This window comes from Manihot esculenta, chromosome 7 (assembly GCF_001659605.2).
Source record: "Manihot esculenta cultivar AM560-2 chromosome 7, M.esculenta_v8, whole genome shotgun sequence".
In the NCBI taxonomy this organism is placed as follows: Eukaryota; Viridiplantae; Streptophyta; class Magnoliopsida; order Malpighiales; family Euphorbiaceae; genus Manihot; species Manihot esculenta.
In genome coordinates, this window is record NC_035167.2 from 824895 (window position 1) to 848272 (window position 23378).

The 23378-nt window shown below is 30.0% G+C and overlaps 3 protein-coding genes across 6 annotated transcripts; all 3 read left to right on the forward strand.

The window, feature by feature from the left end:
* The first annotated feature begins 2035 nt into the window (after positions 1-2035).
* LOC110619823 (protein FRA10AC1) lies at positions 2036-6920 on the forward strand. The gene is made up of 11 exons (XM_021763385.2): positions 2036-2325; positions 2440-2507; positions 2890-2971; positions 3268-3351; positions 3481-3520; positions 4366-4411; positions 4853-4911; positions 5182-5249; positions 6006-6089; positions 6185-6249; positions 6560-6920. The coding sequence occupies exons 1-11, from the start codon at positions 2270-2272 to the stop codon at positions 6643-6645; spliced, it is 738 nt and encodes a 245-aa protein (XP_021619077.1). The 5' UTR covers positions 2036-2269; the 3' UTR covers positions 6646-6920.
* Positions 6921-9495: 2575 nt separating this feature from the next.
* On the forward strand, positions 9496-14978 carry LOC110618637 (nuclear transcription factor Y subunit A-1). Of its 4 annotated transcripts, none has more exons than XM_021761812.2 (7): positions 9496-9629; positions 10427-10752; positions 11881-11990; positions 12237-12305; positions 12701-12859; positions 14076-14543; positions 14635-14978. In XM_021761812.2, the coding sequence occupies exons 2-6, from the start codon at positions 10485-10487 to the stop codon at positions 14496-14498; spliced, it is 1029 nt and encodes a 342-aa protein (XP_021617504.1). In that variant the 5' UTR covers positions 9496-9629; positions 10427-10484; the 3' UTR covers positions 14499-14543; positions 14635-14978. The 4 variants fall into 4 exon arrangements, with proteins under 4 accessions (XP_021617504.1, XP_021617505.1, XP_043813910.1 ...); XM_021761813.2 differs by having other exon boundaries at positions 9520-9629; positions 10430-10752; XM_043957975.1 differs by lacking the exon at positions 9496-9629 and adding an exon at positions 9664-10001.
* Positions 14979-20188: 5210 nt separating this feature from the next.
* On the forward strand, positions 20189-23251 carry LOC110619169 (polygalacturonase QRT2). The gene is made up of 9 exons (XM_021762440.2): positions 20189-20615; positions 20746-20877; positions 20966-21133; positions 21247-21267; positions 21353-21560; positions 21683-21764; positions 21894-22002; positions 22681-22797; positions 22910-23251. The coding sequence occupies exons 1-9, from the start codon at positions 20358-20360 to the stop codon at positions 23126-23128; spliced, it is 1314 nt and encodes a 437-aa protein (XP_021618132.1). The 5' UTR covers positions 20189-20357; the 3' UTR covers positions 23129-23251.
* Positions 23252-23378: the final 127 nt, after the last annotated feature.

Sequence of the window (23378 nt, forward strand, 5' to 3'; positions counted from 1 at the left end):
ATAAGGCCTATTAAAAAAAATTCAAACGTTTAATATTTTTCTCAATTATATTTTAAACTTAAAATTTTTAATGATAAAATTAATTTTTTCATATTTATTTTATCCATTAATTTTAATTTAAAAATTTTTAGCCCCACATAGAATTTTTTCATGAAAATATTGTTAAATAAAAAAGTCTAAACGTTTACGGTAATTATATTTATATTTAAAAGTTTAAACAATAAATTTATTTTTTTTAATTTATCATAATTATAATCAAATGACTAAAATAAATATAATATGAATTTTTATATTAATAAAATATATAATTTTTTAATTTAAATTTTATATTAAAAATATATTTATTTTATATTTATAATATATAATATTACATAAATATTTATCGTAAATAAAATTTTAATATATAAAAAATCACAAATAAATATTAAATATTAAAATATTTCATTTAATATTTATATGTATAACTATAAATTATATATATATTTTTAATATATAAAAAACTATATTTTATATTAATAATATAAAATAAAATAAAATATTATATATATATATTTTTATGTAAAGTCATTCTTTATAATTTTTATAAAAATCTCATATCTATTAACTATATCACTTATTGTTTGATATATTTAATATTTTTTTAAAGCAAAACTACTTATTATATTAATAAAATTTATAAAAAACAAAGAGATATCATTCCAAACATACAGATAATTATTATACCTAATAGATTCTTTAGTAAAAATATAAACAGTTATGATGAATCTATCTAACAGAAATATCAGTTCTAAATTCTAACAAAAATTTACAATTATTCAAAATCAAATCTCTATATAAGATAATTTAGCAAACTCCTGCATAAGATAATTTGACAAAGATACTTCTCATTTCTCATCTCTTTGGCATAAATTATTAAAGTCTTCCGAACAAAACTACAGAGATTTTTTACGAGATAAAACTTGAATAAGATTCCAAAATTGACGTCGTCGTTGCGATTCTAAAAACCCATAATAACTAGTAAAGCCTCTTTTCAATTTTTATCTATTGACTGAGAAACAACTATCAAAATGTAAAAAATTACGGAAAAATTTCATACGAGAACTAAGAGTTTTTATTTTCATAAAAAATAAAATGTCTGGCTTGTAATTAGGAACCAAATCTTTCAATGCAATAACTGTCAGAGGATTGCCGCCATAAATCTGTTAAAAAAGAAATCTATCAACCATACAGAAATTATAAATGATAATCGGAATATCTCTGAAACTCTTAATAGGGATAACAATATTTTTTTCTTCATTGATAGTCAATTAACGCAGATCGTTTTTTATAAGAAAATTTAAAGAAAAAGTTAAATTTAAAAAAAATATGAGAAAATTTAAAGAAAAAGTTAAATTTAAAAAAAAAGAAAAATGTTAGAGTAAGTTTATTTGAGGAAAACTTAATTAATAAAATATTATATTTTATATTTTTAATGGATAATTTGCCTCTGAATTATTTCGTATTTTATTTTATTCACTTATATAATAAATAAATTTATAATATATATTAATTTATTAATTTATCAAATAAAAACTTTCGTACTAATAATATTAAATAAAATAAAATATTATATATTTTAGTTAATAATTATTTTCATTTTAAATTTTATTAAATTATAATTTATTATATATAAAAATAAAAATAAAGATTAAATAATGAAATTAGAAAATATTTAAAAAATATTTTATTAATTAAATAAAATTTGAAAATTATATTATAAATTATCATTAATCCTTTAGGTTATAATTATAATAAATTAAAAATTTTTAAAATTTTATGATATAAATATAAATATTTAGATTTTTTTATTTAATAAGTTTTTAAAGAGAAATTTATGTGGTATGATATATGTATTAAAATTTTTTTATTAAAATTAATTAAGATGGATAGATATGAAAAAATTGATTTTATTATTTAAAATTTTAGAATTAGGGTATAAACGTGAGAAAGGATAAATATTTGATTTTTTTTTTTAAAAATAAAACTAAGTATGATACATACGTTTCGGCGTTGCTCAGCTAAGATTTCTCTTATTTTAAAGCGGAGACGATGAAGTTATTTGCGCGTTTTCTTTCTTCCAGTTCCAGGCGATAAATTCTTACTTTAAGAAGAGGAATAAAATCGCAGCTTTTGCAAATGGCTATCAAACTCGAAGACTAGAGGGAGAGTCGCAAGTCCTTCACGTCCAAAAGGCCACAGACTAGGGTTTTACATCTCGAAACAGAGAAAAATGGCTTCTTTTGGGTCTCTGAAATCTGCAATCTACGACAGAGAAGAGAGAAAACAGTACGTTCTGGACCCTTTCCCTCTTTTTCAAAAATAATTAAAATTTTGATTCGTGTATTGGTGTACATGTTTGTTCGTCAATGGATTTGGGTGCTGAAAAATTTTTTTTGACAGGCAATATCAAGCTCATATTCGAGGTCTTAACGCCTACGATCGGCACAAGAAATTCTTGAACGATTATGGTACTGTACGGTTTAGCTAAATGATAATTTGTAGCTCTCGAACTTGAAAGATGAAGTTGTTAATTGAATTAGGCCTAAAAGTTGCTTTATTTGTTTCCTTTGTTTTTTAAGCCTGAAAGGCGGACATAAGAGGAATTGTGCAAATGGGGAGCTTTTTATTTGTGAAATCCTATATGTCCTATAGCAAATGGATGATGAACAGTCTCTTCCACTGAGGAAGGAAGAAGGCTACAATCATCCTTACATTTCGTTTCCTTGGCATGAAAATGCTCCTTTTGTTGTTTTTATGTGCTACAGTGTAGGTGATTAAACCAGATTGTAGTGTACAAACATATGTTTTGAATTTTTTTAATTGTATTTTACTGGGTTCAATTTGATGCAGTTAGCTTCTACGGAAAAGAGAGGTCTTCAAATGTGAAATTGCCAGTTAAAACTGATCGGGATACCCTAAGAGAAGGATATAGGTATGCTGGTCTTGTAAGAAAATTCTTATGAATTATTGTGCATGCCTAATTTTATATTTTCTGCAACATGAACTTTTCGCTTTTAAGTTTAGCTATTTGATATATTGTTTGAGAATTAGTTATGCAGTTATAGACTTATAGTTTGATGCAGCTGGAATTTGGATATTTTTTATTGAAAGATGGACTTTTTCATCAGGGGTCATTCTAGGAATTTGTAATATATCAGATAGTCTATCTCTTAACTTCTTGATATGAATATTTGCGCTGACTATTAATTCATCACTGTAACTTTTAAGGTTTATACGTACTGAGGAAGATGATATGGACACGTCCTGGGAGCAAAGGCTGGTGAAGCGCTACTATGATAAGCTTTTTAAAGAGTATCCTTTGTTACAAAATCTCATTTTATTTGTCTAAACTTTCTTATTCTGGTTTTAAACCATAGTGTTTGCTGCTATCACATTGAACTACTTTAAAAACCCTTGTCTGTGGACCTTAACTCTTTAAAGATACTGCATAGCTGACATGTCACATTACAAGAGCGGCAAGGTATGTGGTTATCCGTACTGTAAGTTGTATAATGGTAACTGTTTTCAATTATTTGTTCTTGTGCCAGTTATTTTTATATTTAGGTTGTTTCACTAAATCCATCATCTGCAACCATTATGTTAGGTTATTTAAGCTAGTTCTTTGGAAAAATTGGTTCATGTGATGTTTCTATGACAAAAGGCCTGCTAAAATAAACCCAGGAGAATTTCACTCTTCCTAACACTTATACTTATTATTGTTGTTCTTTTTCATGTTATTTGATAAAACTGATGATATTTTTTTCAGTATATGGGTTGTCTCTAGAAGTTATAGTCATATCATATGAGTATCCTTTGGATGGAAGTGTATTAAACCTTGTGAAACAAGGTAGTGTTAGTTTGGAAAAATCTGCCCTATCATTTTCCTGTTAGGCTACAAGCTTGTATTTCAATGCCTCTTATAGTTCTTAACCTTTTGAGTCATTTTCCTGATTTGAGAAATCGTGAATAATCTTTGCTGCAATCAATCTTAGTGGCCTTGCTTTCAATATATGTGTCAAGTTTTAGCTATCAAATAAGAATAGAAACTTGCGATTTTACTATACTATCACAAATTATGATATTGGCCATCTAGAGACAAGTTAATGGAGAAATCAACAATTTTACCAGAAAGATGAATATATAGTTTATGATTGTTGTAAGGAACAACAAAAAGGAGCTTTTTGAACTTTATTTAGTATAATGAAACCCTCAGTGGAAATGCAATGGATGAGATATAGATGCCCAGTTGTGCTGTTAAAAACTTGAATATTGTGTTGCATTACATTTGAAATAAATTTTCAAGAGTTTTTGAATTTCTCCATACAGATTGGTTTGAGATGGAGGACAGAGAAGGAAGTCATCTCTGGAAAAGGTGTGCAATTCTCTTTCTTTGTTACTGGCAATATTTTGTCTTGATTGTGGATTATAGGAACTTGTATCATTTGGGAATCTCTTTCTTCTTTTTGTGCATGATGAGATGAGATGCCGTTCACACCATGCCCAATAGATAAACAGTTGCTTTAATTGTTTCATTATATATTTTCCAAAATTTTCTGAGATTTTTACTTCTCCACAACTCCTAGATTCTTTCCCTTGTAAGTCCTCCCTTTCTCTACCAATACTTAAAAAGAATTTAAAATAAATTAATGAAAAAAGAAAAAGGGTGAAAGTACCATTGCTCTAGATGAGATTTCTCCCTCATATAGCTTCTAGTCCTTTTCCCTGTTCATCTGATTGTTGTTCTGTTCCTTATACTTCTAAGAATGTCTAGTTATAAGAAGTTATGCATTGACTTATTACCCCATTTTGTCAGGGCAGTTTATATGTGGTAACAAGCATTGTGATGAAAAAAACGGCTTGGCAAGCTATGAGGTATGCACTTTTTTAGTAAGCAGTTAGTTTAATATCATTTTCTTTGAATTTGTTTATAATTGGGGCATCACAGCATTTTACAAACAATTACTAATGCATTAGCAATATTCATTCATATACTGACTAAAATTGAAAATTCAAAAAAAGGTTTTGGTTTTTGGTCATTAAGCCTTTATTTTATGCTTGAAATCAACCTGAAGCATGCCATGCATGCTTGGTTTGATTTGCCATTCATGTCTGTATTTCACATTTTGAGCTTGTATGTTGCAGGTGAACTTTTCTTATTTTGAAGCTGGTGAAAACAAACAAGCCCTTGTGAAGTTGGTAACTTGTGAAAGGTGAGTTGGTATTTATGAAGGCTGTTAACTCCTGCTTTTGCAATTGATTCTTTTTTCCAGGTTAGCGGACAGCTACATGACTGCATACTGAATTTGCAAGAGATCTGTCTTTCCTTTTAGTTTTGACTATGTTGAATTGTTGATCACTTATTATGGAAGTTGCCTGCATGATCTAGCATGCATGCACTTGTATTGCACATGCTTGTTTCTGTCATTGTTTTCTGTTTAATTTCTTCTGTGCTTCTGTTAGCTTGGTGACCCTTTGACATTATTTTGTTTGGCTCATTACCTAGTCTCCCTTTGGTTCTTTGAATAGATATCATTCCTATTAGAAGCTGCTCCTTTGAATAGATATCATTATCTTGCTAAGTTGCTCATTCTGCAGTTCAGAGAACATGAATTTTTCATGAGAACTTCCAAATTTTTTAGTCAAGTGTTCTCATTTTGATCCTTTCAGTGACCATTAATATGTGCTCGATAAACGTTTTGTGCTTTTATATGATTTCTGATATTTAGCTGCAAATAACGGTAAGCAATATTGTGTGTGGACACAGTCATAAGATTGCCATAGACACGTAAACAACTTTTCTTGGGTTCTTCTTATAAAGTTAGTATTTCTTATAAAAATCTGATCATTACAATGCGGCTAAGCACATTTTTGTTTTATTCCCACAGGAATGAAATTCCTTAATGTTGGTATTTTTGTGTTTTTATTATTATTATTGAATTTTTCTTATGTCGAGTGACTGTAAATAGATGCGCAGAAAAGCTTAACTACAAAAATAGGAAAGAAAAGGAGCAATTGGAGAAGAGGGAAAGGGAAGAACATAAAAGAAAGAGGTACATGGTCTTTTTAGGTTTCTAATAGTGTAATGGTTAAATTATAATTGCCTCAAATTTTGCTGTTTAGGGGCTGACCAACGGTCTACTTTCAGGGAACGAACGAGGATTCATGATGATGATTCTGATAGTGAAGGGAGCAAAGAGAAGAGAAAAAGAGGTTTGTAGATGGCATTAATGTTACTTCAACTGCAATTATTCTACATAAGTTTACAGTTTGATAGGATAATGGCATACCACTGTATGTGCTATTCTACTAGAATGTTTCTGATCTCTGAGCTCTCCTCGTGGTATTAATTAGCTCAGACTGCTATCAGTCAAGTTGCTACTCTTCTATTATACTCATGGCCAAAACATATTTCAATTAGAGCTTCTTCAGCTCATGCTAAGAAATAAACAGTAAACTCATCACCCCGCCTGCCTGCCGGTAAATGCTGTGCTTAGACTCCTATGCATTTTCTTCTCAACAGGTAAAAAGGCTTCAATATCAGGAGACAATGATAAAGCTTCTGATGATGAGAACTTTGATGAATTTCTGGAGGGAATGTTTCCATAACCGAGTAGCTCCCAAAGGTTAGTAATTTTATGTTTGACAACATACGGATCCAAAGAGTTCTGATTTTGAAAGAAAATCCAAGGGGGGGAAAGGGTTGTACGTGTAAGTAATCTTTGAAAGCATTCGGCATGTGTAATGTATCGCCAAGTTTTGCATTCCAAATGCAACAAATGAATAAATGGAGAGAGATTTAAATGAACTTCCATTCCTTGAAATCGTAGTATTAGTCCTTGTTTGGTTGATTCATATATTATCATCAGATTGTTTGATCGGCATTTTATCTCAACTTTTTAGTTTATATATTATATAAACTAAAATGGAGTAGCCGGTTTTCTCTAGCTGTCGTCAAGATGCCCCTCTGGTCTCCACGTGGCTTTATCTCGATCCTAAACATTCCAGTGTGTTCACACGTGTTTTGATCCCTTCATCCCCCAACCCCACACTGCTTCTTTTGGTCCTCGTTCACATTTCTTAGAACAAAATATTATTTTATTATTTTTTGAAACATATTAAATTAATATCTGTCAACATTATTTCTAAAAATTTAATTCCAAAATTACATCTTATTTATTTATTAAGAGGCTTAAAATTTTTTAATTAATATTTTTTAAAATTGTTAATTTGATGAGAAATTGTCAGGGAAATTAAGATGATAAAAATTTATAGAAAAATAAATGCGGTAGCGGATTGTTTAATTAGTTTAATTATTGGTGATGATTTTAATTTGAAAATTTATCAATGGCTTATTATTATTTAATTTTTTACTGATTATTATTTTAATTTTATGGTCTAAATTAATAAAATAATAATTTTATATTATTTATAATTTTCAATTATCAAAAGTAAATTAATTGAAAATTTTGCTTGAAAAATATTAATTTCATCGACATTAGCTTTTACACTTCCTATCCTTTAAATGACCTTTTATAAATATTGAAAATTATAAGAAAAGCAAAGCCCACCAAAATTTTTTGAAAAAAATGTTCTCTTATAAAGCAATGCCGCCATCAAACGGCGTCGGTTAACATGTGATCAGCAATAATAAAAAATAAATAAAAATAAAAAGTTGTTGACTTGCATAGTTGACGATTTTACAACGTGGCAGGCCAATAATCAGTGGGGTCCATTTCTTATTTCATTTGTTTGATGACACGTTTCCCCTTCTACAGATATTGCATCGCTGGCAAAATCTTCCAATTTCTTGACCTCATCTTTATTTTTTCCATCAACATGAATTGCTTCTTACGTGTTATGTCCAAATTGCCCCTTCTCTAATTTCTTTACTCTTTCTTCAATATTATATTTACAGTTTCATTTTTCAATTTTAACATAAATAATTTGACTGTAATAGTAGAAAGATATCCTTAATAATATGAATGAAAATAAATGAAAATTATCATTATATCATCTTTCAATTAAAATAAATTATAGTTATATAAAATTAATCTTTATTTAATAATAAAATATTTGAAATCTCTACATATTATTAAGAAATTAATGTTACACAATAATTTTCAAATTAAATTATGAGTTATTAAATAATAATTTTAAAATTGAATGGAATATATTTTAAAACCTTAAAAATACTTTAATAAATTTTTTAAAATTAAATAATTAATAATAAATTATTTCATATTATATAGAGTAAATAATAATTTTTCTCTTAATAATAATTGGGGTTAAGACTAACTGAATTAGTAGTGTGAAAATAACATGGGGACTAAAACATTAATAATTTTCGAAGTTAGGTAAAAAATGAAGTTAGCACTCAAGCATTTCTAACAGCTAAAGTAAACTTTCCATTCCTGGATGAAAACTCACAATGTGGTTGTAACACCCGATTAGATCCCGACATTAAAATTTTCACTTTTCGGCGGAATTTTCGTTGAAATATGAAATTCAAGAATGTCGGAGTGTCCTAAAAGGGTAAAAAAATGGTTCTAATATGGGATTTTATGCACAGGTTAAACTTGGTAGATGTAAAGTTTCAAATTTTTTATGAAAATTGTTGATAATGTATGAGATTTACTAGGTTTACAGAATGTATAATAAGCTTGCTATGGGTCTCGGCGATTTTAAACTGATCTGAATCCTAACGCCAGTAGCGATTCGATCTCCGGATCGTTACAGTCGTCACTTGTTGAACAATCTGATCTTCAATTTATTTCTATTAAACTTTCATAATTGCAATTTAAAAAATTATTTTAAAAAATTTTACAATTTAATTATATTGTTTAATTTCTAATATATTTTTATATTTTTCTCAAATATAATTGCAATATAAATATTGAATATATTTAAATATTGACTTCAAAACTCTATTACTTTTCCCCCTTTATTTATATTTACTTGAGTAAAAAATAAGGGAAAAAAAGATGAATGCTTTCACTTTGTCTTTTACCAATTATATAGCTTTTGCTTTTGATCACTTTGGTCATGTACTTGGTGGGACTTCAATTATTTTGTACCTTTTTTTCCTTTTTTTTTAAAATGGAATTAATATTTACTTTCACACTCCATTTGATATGATTTATTCTATAAAAAAAGATTTAAATAAATTTTTATAAAATCATTTAATCTTTATTTAAAATATTAAATTTTAAAAAATTTAAAATATATAATTTCCCTGTTTAGTATGTTTTATTTTATAAAAAAAAATTTAAAAAGAAAAATTTTTTTTCCACAGAAAAAAAGGGTTGAAGAAAGGAGGAAAGATAAGTATAATTGACCAGGGGTATTTTTGTCATTTCAGTCAATTTCTTCCTTAGAAGAGACAAAGAAAACAACCTTTGCGTAAGCAATAAAGAAAGAATAATAAATAAATAAATAAATAACTTATTTTATATATTATTATTCTCTTTCTCCGTCAGATTGCCACGATGTCGCTCTTGAGGTTGCAGAGTTTTTTTTTTTTTTTTTTTTTAATTCGACGACTTTCACATAGATTCTCCAGGCTGCAGGATCTCTAGGGTTTCAATTGTACTGTAAGCAATTCTATCTGTATATTCTTTTTTTTTTTTTTTTCTTATGCTCTGTTTTGATCCAAATTTTGTTGTTGGTCTTTATTTTTTGTGTTGTTGATAGTGGGTCTCTCTCTTGGGGATTTTGTGTTTTGGTTTGGTGGAAGTTATGAGGGGAAGACTGGGAAATATGGAAGTTTGCGTTTTGGGTTTTCAAAGCTGGGTAGTTAGATAGAGTTGTACTCTGTGGTTTTGGTTTTGTTTAGCTTGCTTTTTGATAATAGAGTGTATAGCAGAATGAGTGCAGTTTATGGGCTTAATTGAGATAAATTGTTTGTCTCCAGGTTCCGTTGGGCATAGCTTTGTAAAGTAATTATGAAAAACTTTGTGATAATTGTAAGTTAGATATCACTACATATGAAAATTGAAGTTGTTTCGTTTCTTCCTCCTTCTAAAGCTATAGTTTTCAGTAGGGTATTTGTTTTTTCTTTTGGAAGGTTACTGATAATGATGCTTGTGACCTTGAATGTATTGGAGACTTGTTGCTTATGCTCTTTGTTTCTTTGTTGTGTGGAATTCTTTATATTCCTTTTAATATGCGTTTTCTGTTTTAAGGAAGTAGAGCAGTTTTGGAAGTGTGATGGTAAAACACCTAAAACTTCCCAAATTCACTATCAGTAGCCATGTTTGGATTGGAACTTTATTTATTTTTCGTCTTTTTCCCCTTTTTTTTCTTCAGCTTCTCAGAACTTAAATATAATGTTAAATCTTGTAATGTTTATTTATTTCAGTTTCTGTTATCTTGGTTGTTTTTATTCCAGTAGATTTGTTGAGCACTGGGCAACTGCCTGTGATATTTTTCCTTGGGGGAAGTGAATAATGCCGGGAAAACCTGACATTGGAGCCCATCGGTTAGATCAGAGTGCACAGAGTGTGTTGCAATCGGCCACCTATTCTCAACCTTGGTGGCAGGGAGTCGGAAATGGTCCTATCTTTAGGGAAAGCCCATCAAAATCATCCTTAGTAGAGCACCTGAATGGTTCCCTTGCTGATGGATCTATCCAGTCACAAGCTAATTCTGGCTTAGACTTAGAGAGTGGAGAAAACTCCAATAAAGATTCCCATATCGCTATGGCATCACAATCTGGTAGTTATCCTTCTAACTATTGTTCAATATGAAAATGTTTCACAAAAAAGCACTCTGTATATGCTTAAAAATTCTAAAACCTTAAACCATCAGACAAAGTGGCTCTATTTTATTTTACTACAAGAATTGTTTGAATTAAGCTTTTAATTAGTTTAAAAATCTTTATGAGATTGAACATAATGTTTTATTATTTTTTGCATGCTTCCTACTTCTTGTAATCAGAGCATGCAATAGTCTTTCAACATCTGGTCTGCTTTCCCGAAATTTATTTTTGTTTGAGATTGTTTCCTACAGAATTTCAAGCTTTTAGAATTGTCATGAGGTTTATTTAGAAAAAAATACCGTAGCCTTCTTTGGTTGGTTAGAGGAATTTTGTTGATGCTCTCAGTTTATGTTTCACTCAGTATCATAAATGTCCTCCAAACTTCCTATTTTGACCATGCATTGATAAACTCTTGAATAAAATATAGAAGGCTCTCTTACATATATATTCCTATAAAGAGATGAATTACCAAGAAATAGATCTCTGAGATAACTTTTTTGTTCTTTTTCTCCTTTACAGATTCCATAAATAAGAACAATGGAAAAAAAAAGTAACTGTTACTTTAATTTTCATCTTATGATTTTCATGACCCCACTTATTTTGATCTCAAGAATTACTGCGAGAGTCCCTTGTCCCTCCCATCATCATAGGAAAGAATATTTATCAAATTCCCATTTGATGCAGACAACAAAGGAAAAGCGAGAAAACTTTCAATGGCACCTGCCTAAGAATAGTATCTCTGAAATGCATTAAGTTAGGAGTTATTTTGTTAGAGAACTGTTTTAGAATGCCTGTGCAGACCTTGAGTGGAATGAGTTCCATTTCTTGCCATAAATATGCATGGATAAATAACCTGTAACTTGAGTTCTTCTAATGAAATATCATGCTTTTGCTTACCCGCAGAAAGAATCATATATTATGATATTAAAGCAAATGTTTCTTTTCTAGACCAGATGGAAGTAATGGACAAGATCATGTCAAATGCCTGTAACTTGAGTTCTTCTAATGAAATATCATGCTTTTGCTTACCCGCAGAAAGAATCATATATTATGATATTAAAGCAAATGTTTCTTTTCTAGACCAGATGGAAGTAATGGACAAGATCATGTCAAATGCGTTCCAATGATGGCACCTGTTGCCATGGGTGGACACCTTGAACCAAATCCACAAATGGAACTTCTTGGTCATTCAATTGTAAGATCTCTCACCCCCCCCCCCCCCTCTCTCTCTCTCTCTCTCTCTCTCTCTCTCTCTCTCTCTCTCCCCCTCCCTTCTTCCCTCTCTCTCTCTCATGTGCATGGATGCCTAATGTATATGTGCTTTCAGATCTAATGTGCATGTGTCACATGCTTAAAATTGTAATTGCCACTGTCAGACACCTGTCCGAGATTTGAATTTTTTTCCAACAATGCACTATTCTGAATTTAAATATTTTTTCAGGTTTTGGCATCATATCCATATTTGGATCCACAACATGGCAGGGCGTTAAGTTATGCACCACAAGCTATGGTATGCTATCCATGGTCTTCTCTCTACAGTAATTTTGAGAATACAGAATACTGTTGTACCACACCTTAACCTTGAGGATGCATTACATTTGAACCCCAGATAACTTCCAACCTTGTCTCGATGAATTGACATCCTTTTATTTTCTCTCCTAGATTCTTTTTTTTTCTTTTGAATTGATGTCTTGTTCAATTATTGAAATTCCACGGATTTTTCAGTTCTTAACAAATGGAACTGAATTATCAAAACTGTGGCGTATGTCAAACTGGTCAAGTGCCAGGCTACCCACAGTTGAACCATTGCTTTTTCAATAACTATCATTCACTTAAAGTAAAGAATTATTGCATATTATTGATGTCAGACAAGTGTGCGTTTTGATAATTCTGATGTGATGCTAGGTACCTCCTCGATTCTTGCATCACGCTAGAATGCCTTTGCCCCTTGAAATGGAAGAAGAACCTGTTTATGTAAATGCAAAGCAATTTCACGGTATTTTGAGACGAAGACAGGCACGTGCTAAGGCTGAGCTTGAAAAGAAAGCAATAAAAGCCAGAAAGGTCGGATCAATGTTTATATTCTTTTTGATTCTCTGGAATGGATGGTGTTTTCTATTGGCTAATCTATGGTTATACTTTGGCTATACTTTACTGCTGTAGAACAAAGAGATATTGACCTTTATTATAAATTTGAAGCCATTTTGTTCTCTTTCTAAGCAAATATGAAAATAGATTAATTAGTTAATTCATGCATTTTCGTCCAATATTAGTTGCTAGTCGGCATCATAGTTGCTCTGGCCGCAATATGTAGCTAACTTATACTAGGTTCCAATGTTGCTCAACTTTATGACTTGACTTAATGTATTCCTTTTCAGAAGGAACTAATAGATGTTAAACTTCATCATTTATGTTGCTTATAATTCTTCTTAACTGCTTAATTTGCTTAACTAGTTACAAACACAATAAATGAGAAGTTCAAATATCTTTTGGGAATATGAAATTTTGTGGTTGCAACTTTATGAATCAAACTGTTTGTGATCAGTGCTTTGAAGAATTGACTTAGCTTTAGGTGGTGGTAGAAAATTAAACTAGATCTCTAGCTGGCAGATACTAGAAGTCCAGGAAGAGAAGATTCACATTTTCGTATTATGCCTTACTTAATAAACTGCCTGCATGTTGATGAGAGTTTCAAAAATGACAATACTTAATGACATGGTCAAACTTTATGAAGCTTCACTTGTAGCAATTGTAGTTCTCAGGCTGTTTCTTTTGTTGGTGAAATATTGTGCTGATGGAATTCAGAGCATCTTGTTTTATGTGTATGTATCCAAGTCTAAGTTCCAATTAGTACAATCTGCATTGTGCATTGCATGATTAGCATCTACACCAAATTGGACTAAGCTTGGGGTTGTGAAGTTAAGAGAACCGACATACGCATGTCCAGTTTGCTCTAGGAGAAAATTTCTAATAGATCACCAACTAAAGGGGTGAACTAAAACATGTTTTTGACTTGGAGTATAAACTGAACTGCAAATAACAGGTGAATAGAGTGAATTTTCTTGAGCTACAGATGAGTGTTATGCTAAATTGGTATGCTCATGAATTATTTTATGCACGGAGCTTTTATTGACGTTAATGAACCCTAATTCTGAGCTGCATTATTGTGGTCTGGAATCTATTTATGTAATTTACTATGTTGAATCTGAGGTTGAGTTATTGCACTCTGGATTCAAAAGAGTGTCTAGTCATGTGATCTGAATCTCGTCATTTGCTACAGCCATATCTTCATGAGTCTCGTCACCAACATGCTATGAGAAGGGCAAGAGGTTGTGGAGGCCGTTTTCTAAGTACTAAGAAGCCACAAAATAATTCTACAGACCACACAGCAGATAAAGATGTAAATTCTGGTGCTAATCCTTCACAACAATCTGCCACCTTCTCAGGCTCTGAATGGTTGTCCAAAAACAATAGTAGAGATTTGGATTCCTCCAGTGGTCTGCAAGAAGTAAAAGAATATACTAGTCAGGAGACTCGGGACATGCAAGCACAGACATCCTCCAATGGTAATGGCAATGGCCATGGACAGTCATCAATATATCATCCATCATCAGGTGATATCTTGACTGGAGGCTTCTTGAGTCAGCAGAGGAAAAGCACAAATTGGCATGGGGTCACGAATGCGGCCCTGCGCATTAATTAAGTTTCCACATAAAGTTGTAGTGCCTCCTCCAGCACGTTTGCACCAGTTTGGTTCCTGACTCAAAAGCTAAACTTATTTGTTCCTTTCTATTTGCTCTATCCATTTCTGTGTCTAATGGAAGGCTCCCTTTCTCTAGGCAAAGATGGAGGCATTCGGCATACCGGACTTGGGGTTGACATCCTCTCTATTGGATGTTTCCTCCGGCAATTCATTCTTGGCTTTGGATGCTCGGCAACTCAGAGCATTTTCATAGGTGAGGTAAGGAAGATATGATGGATCTTCCATGGAATTCCATTTCACTTCCACTCACCACTTGTGTAAAAATAGCAAAAACTTCTGTATGTATGCATTAGGAAATGGTTGAACATGTAGTAACTACAAGTGTAAAGACTTGCTTTTGTTTGTGACAAACAATTTACCTGCTGTCTGCTGATGTAACCTACCATTTAAACGATCTTAAAGAGTTGGTGTTGGCTTTTCCTTCGTTTTCACTTCTCTTCAAATCAGAGTTGGTTGGGAGGCTGTAAATCGGACCTTACAAATCCTGTTTACAGACTCAGGAATCTGCGGTTTTAATTTTGGTCCAGCTTAAATATGATTTAGGTTTTGATTCCTAAGTCTGATGCAATTCAATTGTAATTATTTTCTCCCCATTTTTTCAAAAAGTGGGCGAAATCGTCAATTTTGATCTAGTCCAGTTCCAAGGTTGACAAGGGAAGATGGAGCCTTGCCTCTGAAAAGTTATTTGACAAAATCAATTTTGATCTGATTTCTAATTCAACTTGAACCGTGATCGGTTTAACGGAAATTGGCTGGTCATTCTCGATGATGGGAATTCTTCCAATCATAAAGAACTATTGTGTTGAAGCTATGTAACTATTGAGTCAATCAACGCCATGCTTTCTTGCCTTATAAAAAAAAAAGAAAATTACTTCTTCATTTTTGAGTTGTTGCATAATTGATAAATTTGTTGTTTTATTTTTAGAACCTAAGATTTAGTTTTTGAAATTTCATCAAGTGAATATTAGAAATTTTTCCGTAAAAAATATTATTAGTGATAAAATAAATAATCAAAATATTTTTTAGAGTATGATATTTTGATCTTGAAATTTAATTTCGTTAAATTCAGAAGCTCCTCTCTTAAAAATCAACCTTTTTGTAGTAGCCATCGTTGCACAATGATATCACAATCTAAGACAACCCATAAAGATAAGGCATTGCTTGATTAACACTCCTCATGTTATCGTTGCTCAACAATATCCCTCTAAATGCTTGTTTGTCTATTTGATTTTATTCATCCCTCCATGTCATTCATTCTCCATTGTCATTCATCCACCATCATCGCATTGTAGTCAACAACTGGTCTAGCGTTTCTGCCTTCCCTCACCTCGATACTTGATGCTCGCCGCTTGCCATTGTCCTCTAACGCTTGTCGCTCACCGCTGCCCCTCAATGCTCGTCGCTTAATTCTTCTCCTGACCATCTCATCCTCAATCGCTTTTGGGTTGAATAGATATTTGAGATTTAGAATTTGTGGGTTGAATGGATTGCGGGATGTAAGAAAGAAGAAGAAAAGAGAAGATTAATGGATTTACATTAAATGGACAACTGTTGTAGAGCTATAGTCTTGAGCCCTTATTTGACAACAATTTGATTTATTTGTCCTAATATGATTCTAATACTATTAGAGTTGTTGTTAATAATTTTAAAAATATACACATCTTATAGTAAATAACAAATTTATTGCTTGTGGGAAATCCTTGGTGGAAAACATAGCAACACTACCTTATCATCTCCAATCCATGCCTAAGGGCTAAAGCTTGTGGTCCAAAGGAATTGGCATCAAGTGCATCAGAAGTTTAGATGATAAAATGGAAGTTGAGGGACAATTGTATCCTAGTTACTTTCTTTATTTAGACTTTGTGGACAATTTTAATGATCTCAAGGCTTGTCACTTTCCTTCATTTAGACTTTATATATTGATCAAGGTTGGCACTTTTCTTGATTTAGACTCTTTTGGGTACGTTGAGAAGGTTGGCATTCTCTTTGATTTAACTTCATGGGTGTGTTAATCAAGTTAGCTATTTTTTCTAGCATTTTGTTTTTGATCTATATAATTGGGCCTCCAGCCTTGAGCCCACTGAGTTTCTTGTAAATGGATTGGCTTTAAGCTAATATGGGCCAAAACAAAACCTCATGGTATTAGGGAGAAAAAATAAAAAGGCTAAGATCACACCAAGCCTTTAAGCTTAGTGGGAATTTAGGGGGAAAAATAATTTTCTCTTTTTGATAGTTATACTTGGTTTCCAATTCTTAGTGCTATGGATTTTATAGAATATACATGAACAAGGGTTGGTCTTCTAGCAAATTGAGCTAATTTTATGAATTGGGCTGAGATTTTTTTTTTTTTTTTTTTTTGAGTTTCAAAGTCATATTCAAGAAATATAATTGCTTCTAAAGCTAACTTAGCCTAAGTGAAAAAGAAAAGCTGCCTGGTCAAAAATTGGGTTTTGTAGTAGATAGAATAATTATGGGTTGACCTTAATCAAATTAAAAGAATTATTTAATTAACTTAATTTTCAGATTAATTAAACCCTAATATTTTTAGATTTGCTTAGTCAATTCTGCATACCAAGCCACTATTGAATCATTCTTGAAATGGATACACATTTAAAAACCCATTAACACACAAGTTTTATAAAAGGTTTTTTTGGAATACATCGTTTACAAGAAAGTATTTAGATAAATTCTAACATAATTATATATAAATTTATTTTTTAAATAAAAATATTTCTTTAATTGAAAATTTGAACTCTTTGATGAAAATTAGTTAAAAAAAAAAAAGAGTTAAATTTTTTATAATTTTCTTGATTTTTAAATACGGGTATAATAGTCTGAAAAAGAAAATCTATATAAGAATTCCCTTAAAAGAAGATTCAAAAAATCCATTCTTTAGTTTTTTCCCCACTAGATGTAGTCATTGTCATTTGAAGGAAGAGCCGTTGTTCTAAGAATTTAGACTAACGAACATTTTTTTTTTAAGAAAATACTACTTTAAGTACTTAAGAAAATAATTTTTTTAAAAGAAATTACTTTTTAATTTTTAAAATATAGCATAAATTTTTTTCTATTTTTAAAACTCAATATTTTCGTACTTAAAATTTAATTTCGTCAAAATTCAAGATTTCTTCGTAAAAAATTTCTGTTAAGTCAATAATTTACACTTGATTAAAGAAAAGAGAATAAATATAATTTTAAAAATATCCTTATCAATAATAAAATGAAAAATTATTATTTAATCCCTATAGTATAGAAAAATTTATTATTTAATCTCTCAATTTTAAAAAATATATTAAAATATCTTTGATATTTTAAAAAATTTACTAATTAGCTTCTCTATTAATTTTATCACTAAATATTTTACTATTTAATCCCTATAGTTTAGAAAAAATTATTAGTAGGTTCTTCAAATTATTAAAAAGTTTACTAATTAATCCCTCCATATCAGGGGTATTTCAGATTTTTTTATAATATTTAACGATTAAAATTAATGAAAAAATTTATTAATAAATCTTTTAAAATATCAGAGATGTTTTAATAAATTTTTCAAATGGCGAGCAGCGATAGCGAACGACATTACAAAAATAATTTTTATTGAATTTTAACTTTTTATTTTTAATAATTTAAATTTTATATATTTTGATTTTTAATTTGAATATTAAATTTATTGAAATTTTTATTTATATATGGAGATTGAGTTTGAAATTTTCTTTCTTGAATTTTGACGAAATTAAACTTTAAGAACTAAAGTATTGAATTCAAAAAATAAATAGACAAATCTATTAATTATGTAATATCTTATGGACGAAAATATATTTTTTCTTTTAATTCTTTGAGAGAGAACTTATAAATTTATAAAAATTAAATTTCAAGAACTAAAGTATTGGGTTTTAGAAAGGGTAATTCGATCATTTTTTCTGTCACTAACATATGTTTTTATGGAGAGACCTATAATTTTGACGGAATTAAATTTCAGGGACAAAAGTGTTAGATTTTAAAAATAGAGAGGTGAATCCTTAATTATGCTATATTTTAATTTTCAATTTAATTTTGTATTTAAACCTATGTATTTGAATACTTTTAAAAAAATAATAATTTAAAATGTTAAATTTGAAATATCTTATAATTTAATTAATATATTTATTATCAGATTAAACTGAATGAATTTATTAATCCATCAAAATTTATTAATATTAAAATCATTTCGTAAAATCTTAAGTTCAAATTTTAATTATTTTTCTTATACTAATTAGTATTTGAATTAAAAAAAATCTCAATTTTGAAAAACGATTTCAATATCAATGAATTTATTGATCCAATGAGAGCTATTTAGATTAAAAAAAAAATTTGCAAATTTCAAATTTCATATTTAGAAAAATTGTACAAACAATAGAGTAGAAGTAAATGATGTTTGGTTATGTCACAAAGACAAAAGGAAGCCTAAGGTGGCAACAAAACCAAAGTCTGATACACAAAACCCTTCCCAAAATCCCCAAAGCTCCCATCCCTCTCTGCTTTTATTTCCCAAACACACCACGGCAAGTCTATCAATCAAGCACCCATCATAATGGTGATACTCTTTCTTATTACTTCTTCTTCTTCTTCTTCCTTCACCTCCCACACCCTAAGCTCACGCTATTCTCCATCATCTTACCTCACCATAATCTTACCTTCTATATCTCTTTTAATGGCTATTTCACCTAAAACTTTGCCAACTCCCCTAACTTATTCTACCAAATACATTTAATGTCTTTTTCATAATGCATTCATTTTCAGCTGAGATATACGTAGAGCTGTGCATTATCCAATTTCAAAAAAAAAAAAAAAAAAAAGGATAATTCTTATTCTATCAATTTAGGTTGATTTTGCTTCCCTGTATGAGCAAATTCTTACAATAAATAGCGGCGCAGATAGTGGAACCACATTTTCTGATTTAAGAAATGATGATCATGTTGAACTTGACTCTCTTTTCTCTTGTTTTTGAAAACTCAGATTCAACTTTGTACAAAACAGAATGTGGCAATTTTTTTTTTCAAATCATCCATTTGCTCGAGATGTGAAGCATTCTTTTAATCAGAAATTATGAGTTTAAATTTTGGATATATAATTTAAATTTAAAAATTAAAATAATTAATCTAAAACTTAAATATTTAGATTAAAAAGTAATTTGACTTAAACGTAAATAAAGTTTTTTTTTGACTATCCCCTTCTCCTCATTTGTAAACAAAGTAATAAATAATCATATTTCTAATCATCATTCAAAAAATTTTAAAAAATAAAAGTAAAATGCCCCAAAAATTTAAAAATATTTAGTTTTTCTCCCCTTTAGTTGTCTGGTTAGTTATATTAGTTAGTTGTTGATAGAAAGTCAGCTCTTTATGGAGAAATAGGGAAGTCAGATTTGCCATGTAAGGTATTATATCACCACATGCACGTGTACATGGTAAACAAGCAAGCAACAATTGGATACTTAACTAATATTTTTCATTTTTTCTTTCTTTTCCTAGTCTCCATTTCATTATTTTCTTCAAAAATGGAGAAAAAATTCCAAACCAAAAGTCAGTTACCTGCCCAATCATCTTTTCATCTCAATCTCTCACATCTCCTCACTCCATACTTCCATGACTCATTGAAAACATTCTTCAAGCCAAATTGCTCCTTTCTCTTTCAAAAAAAGCAACCCTTTTGCTCATATATAAATATATGCATGCTGTTGTATTCATCTCATGACAAAAATACTTTGCCATATCTTTCCTTTTGTTTATTTCTTCTCTTCTTAAAGTTATAGAGCAAGACATAATGATCCCACAACACCCGCCAAAGCATTTGCTCATTCTCTTCATTGTCTTAACATTCTTCACTTGTTGTTTTGGCTCTTACCAACAAAACCCATTTGCTAATTTCCATGAAAATGTCCATAAAATGATCTCCAAGCCTGCTTTCTCTAGCTTTTCCAAGCAGACAAGAGCTTCTTCTTCTACTACAAGTTCATCCAAGATTGTACTGATCAATGTGGATGATTTTGGAGCTAAAGCTAATGGAAGAGATGATAGTGAGGTATGAATTTGATATTATCATCATTTAATGATTAACCCAATTATTTTTCTCTATATTATATTGAATTTAGACAATGATTAGCTCTTCTTGTTGGTGTAATATTGGATGATTTCTGTTGGGACTTTGTTAGGCTTTCAAGAAAGCATGGGAAAAAGCTTGTTCTTCTAAACAAACTGCCATTATCATTGTCCCTAAGAACAAGATTTATCATCTTAAGCCTCTCACATTTTCAGGTCCATGCCGTTCTGATCTTAGTTTCAAGGTGAGTTTAATTCATATATACAAAAATATATTAAAAAAATGCTAAATATTTATGAATTTATATATATAATTTTTTCTTGGCATTCCAGATATATGGAACAATAAAAGCTTCCCTTAAAATGAGGGATTATGAAGATGATAGAAGGCATTGGATTGTGTTTGATAATGTTCAAAATCTCAGAGTTAAAGGTGGTGGAATCATCAATGGAAATGGCAGAATGTGGTGGCGAAACTCTTGCAAAATCAATAAAAGCAAGGTAATAATTAATTTGATTGAAATTAATCTTCAAAATCTATACTTTTCATTATGATCAAAATCTATTTATTGCCACTAATTATGGGTTTTTGTCCTTTTTCATTTCTTTTCCAGCCCTGTAAACATGCACCAACAGTAAGAATTCATGATCTTGCTCCATTTTTTTCTTCAGAAATGTTTTTCTTTTCGAGTTTCTTAAACCTTATATATTTTTTTGCAGGCTGTCACCTTCATCGACTGCAAGAATTTAATAGTATCAAATCTATGGTTCAAAAATGCACAACAGATGCATCTCACATTTCAGAACTGTATCAATGTGAGAGCTTTGAATCTCATGGTGACTGCACCAGGAAACAGTCCAAACACTGATGGGATTCATGTCACAGGCACACAAAACATTAGAATAAGAAACTCTGTCATAAGAACAGGTACATAATTAAAACCCACAAATTTTCTTCAAATTTTCTCACCAGAAATCGAAAATTTTAACGAACTAATACCCAGAAAGAATCATCTAACATATGTTTAAATTTGTGTTGATTTGTTGAAGGTGATGATTGTATATCAATAGTCAGTGGGTCCAAAAATGTTGAAGCCACAGATATTATCTGTGGACCTGGACATGGAATAAGGTCTATTAGCAAGCCAACTCTTTACCTAATTAATTTCTACTCTGCACATGGTTAGATGGAAATTTTCAATTTTCTCTATCTGCTTTGAAATTAAATTTCCTCCAATTTTTTTTTAATGTTGTTTTGCAGTATTGGTAGCTTGGGAGCTGGTAATTCAGGAGCTGAAGTTTCAAATGTGTTAGTTAATAGAGCAACATTTTCAGGAACCACTAATGGAGTCAGAATTAAGACTTGGCAGGTGAGATCCATTTTGGAAAATGGAAAATTCTAGTTACTTATAAAATCATTATTTAATTTTTTGATTTTGAATTTTACAAAAGCGTCTAATATTTATTAATTAATCTTTTTATATTGAAAATATTTTAGACTTTTTATGATAATAAATTGCTAAAATTAATAAAAAAATTGAATTAACAAACTTTTTAAAATCTTTGTCATGCTAGTAAGATTTGGCAGGGGAGACACGTTTTGGAAAATATCATTCTTGGACCTTCTTCTGGGCCATTGGGAAAGAATTATGGCTTTGTGGGTAGGCAGGATTTGTTCTTTTTTGGAAAAATTGATGCAACTTTTGATTTAAAAAGGTCCAAGAGTGGATGTTCCCTAAATTAGAGCCGCAATGCCAGCAACTCTGACCAAGTAGAGTTGGCTTTCTTTTCTTGCCTGACTCAGATTCATAGTAAATTCAAGAGAAAAATGGATTATGGGTCTCACCTATTTCATAAAATAAGCAAAAAATACTAAAAAAAAAAATTATTTGATATATTTAGAGAATATATATTATCTTTCACATCCATTCAATCAAAACTTATGTACTTAAATTTATTTATTTCGAAAAAAAATCTATTTAAATTTGAGATAATTGGTTTAAATTAAAGAAATTAACAACAAAATATTTGATCTTCTTGATTTGCAGGGAGGATCTGGATATGCCAAGAACATAATATTCCAAAATCTTATAATGAAAAATGTTTCCAACCCTATAATTATTGATCAAAACTATTGTGATCAAGATGATCCATGCCCAGAAAAGGTAATATAATTAAAACTTCCTTTTTTTTTCCTTTTATTTAAAAAAAATAAATTGCAAAAATACCCATATAAAAAAATTTAATCTTTTTCTTTTTTGTTCTAATTAATGGCAGAAATCAGCAGTTCAAGTAAGCAATGTGATATACAGAAGCATAAAAGGAACAAGTGCTTCAGAAGTTGCCATGAAATTTGATTGCAGCGAGAGTTTCCCTTGCCAAGGAATTTTATTACAGGATATTATTCTAGGAAATGTTGAAGATGAACCTGCTAAAGCTTCATGTCTTAATGTTAATTTAGCTCATAGAGGCAAAGTTTACCCTCAGTGCTCTTGAAAGAGTTCTTGAAGGGATTTGATTTTAGATGCCAAAATTATTTATATATTTTAATTTCCTTTATTTTTATTGCTTTGTGTATGCTTTAAAAATGTCATAGAATAAATATTTGTAAATAATAAAATAACGAATAAAATTTAAATGTTTATGTTATTGGTTTCTTTTTATCCCAATTTGGGTTTCATAAAGAAAGAAAATGATTGGTCTAATTTGGAATTAAAAATTTTAATTAATAAAATAAAATTATTGA

What these genes read in the sequence shown, in the direction of transcription:
- LOC110619823 (XM_021763385.2), top strand. Translation starts at nt 2,270, where the DNA reads ATGGCTTCTTTTGGGTCTCTGAAATCTGCAATCTACGACAGAGAAGAG. An exon ending in GAAATTCTTGAACGATTATG is followed by an intron (nt 2,508 to 2,889) that starts GTACTGTACGGT and finishes AATTTGATGCAG; the next exon opens with TTAGCTTCTACGGAAAAGAG. An exon ending in GGAAGTCATCTCTGGAAAAG is followed by an intron (nt 4,412 to 4,852) that starts GTGTGCAATTCT and finishes CCATTTTGTCAG; the next exon opens with GGCAGTTTATATGTGGTAAC.
- LOC110618637 (XM_021761812.2), top strand. Translation starts at nt 10,485, where the DNA reads ATGCCGGGAAAACCTGACATTGGAGCCCATCGGTTAGATCAGAGTGCA. An exon ending in CGCTATGGCATCACAATCTG is followed by an intron (nt 10,753 to 11,880) that starts GTAGTTATCCTT and finishes TTTCTAGACCAG; the next exon opens with ATGGAAGTAATGGACAAGAT. An exon ending in GTTATGCACCACAAGCTATG is followed by an intron (nt 12,306 to 12,700) that starts GTATGCTATCCA and finishes ATGTGATGCTAG; the next exon opens with GTACCTCCTCGATTCTTGCA.
- LOC110619169 (XM_021762440.2), top strand. Translation starts at nt 20,358, where the DNA reads ATGATCCCACAACACCCGCCAAAGCATTTGCTCATTCTCTTCATTGTC. An exon ending in GCAAAATCAATAAAAGCAAG is followed by an intron (nt 21,134 to 21,246) that starts GTAATAATTAAT and finishes TTTCTTTTCCAG; the next exon opens with CCCTGTAAACATGCACCAAC. An exon ending in TCAGAATTAAGACTTGGCAG is followed by an intron (nt 22,003 to 22,680) that starts GTGAGATCCATT and finishes CTTGATTTGCAG; the next exon opens with GGAGGATCTGGATATGCCAA.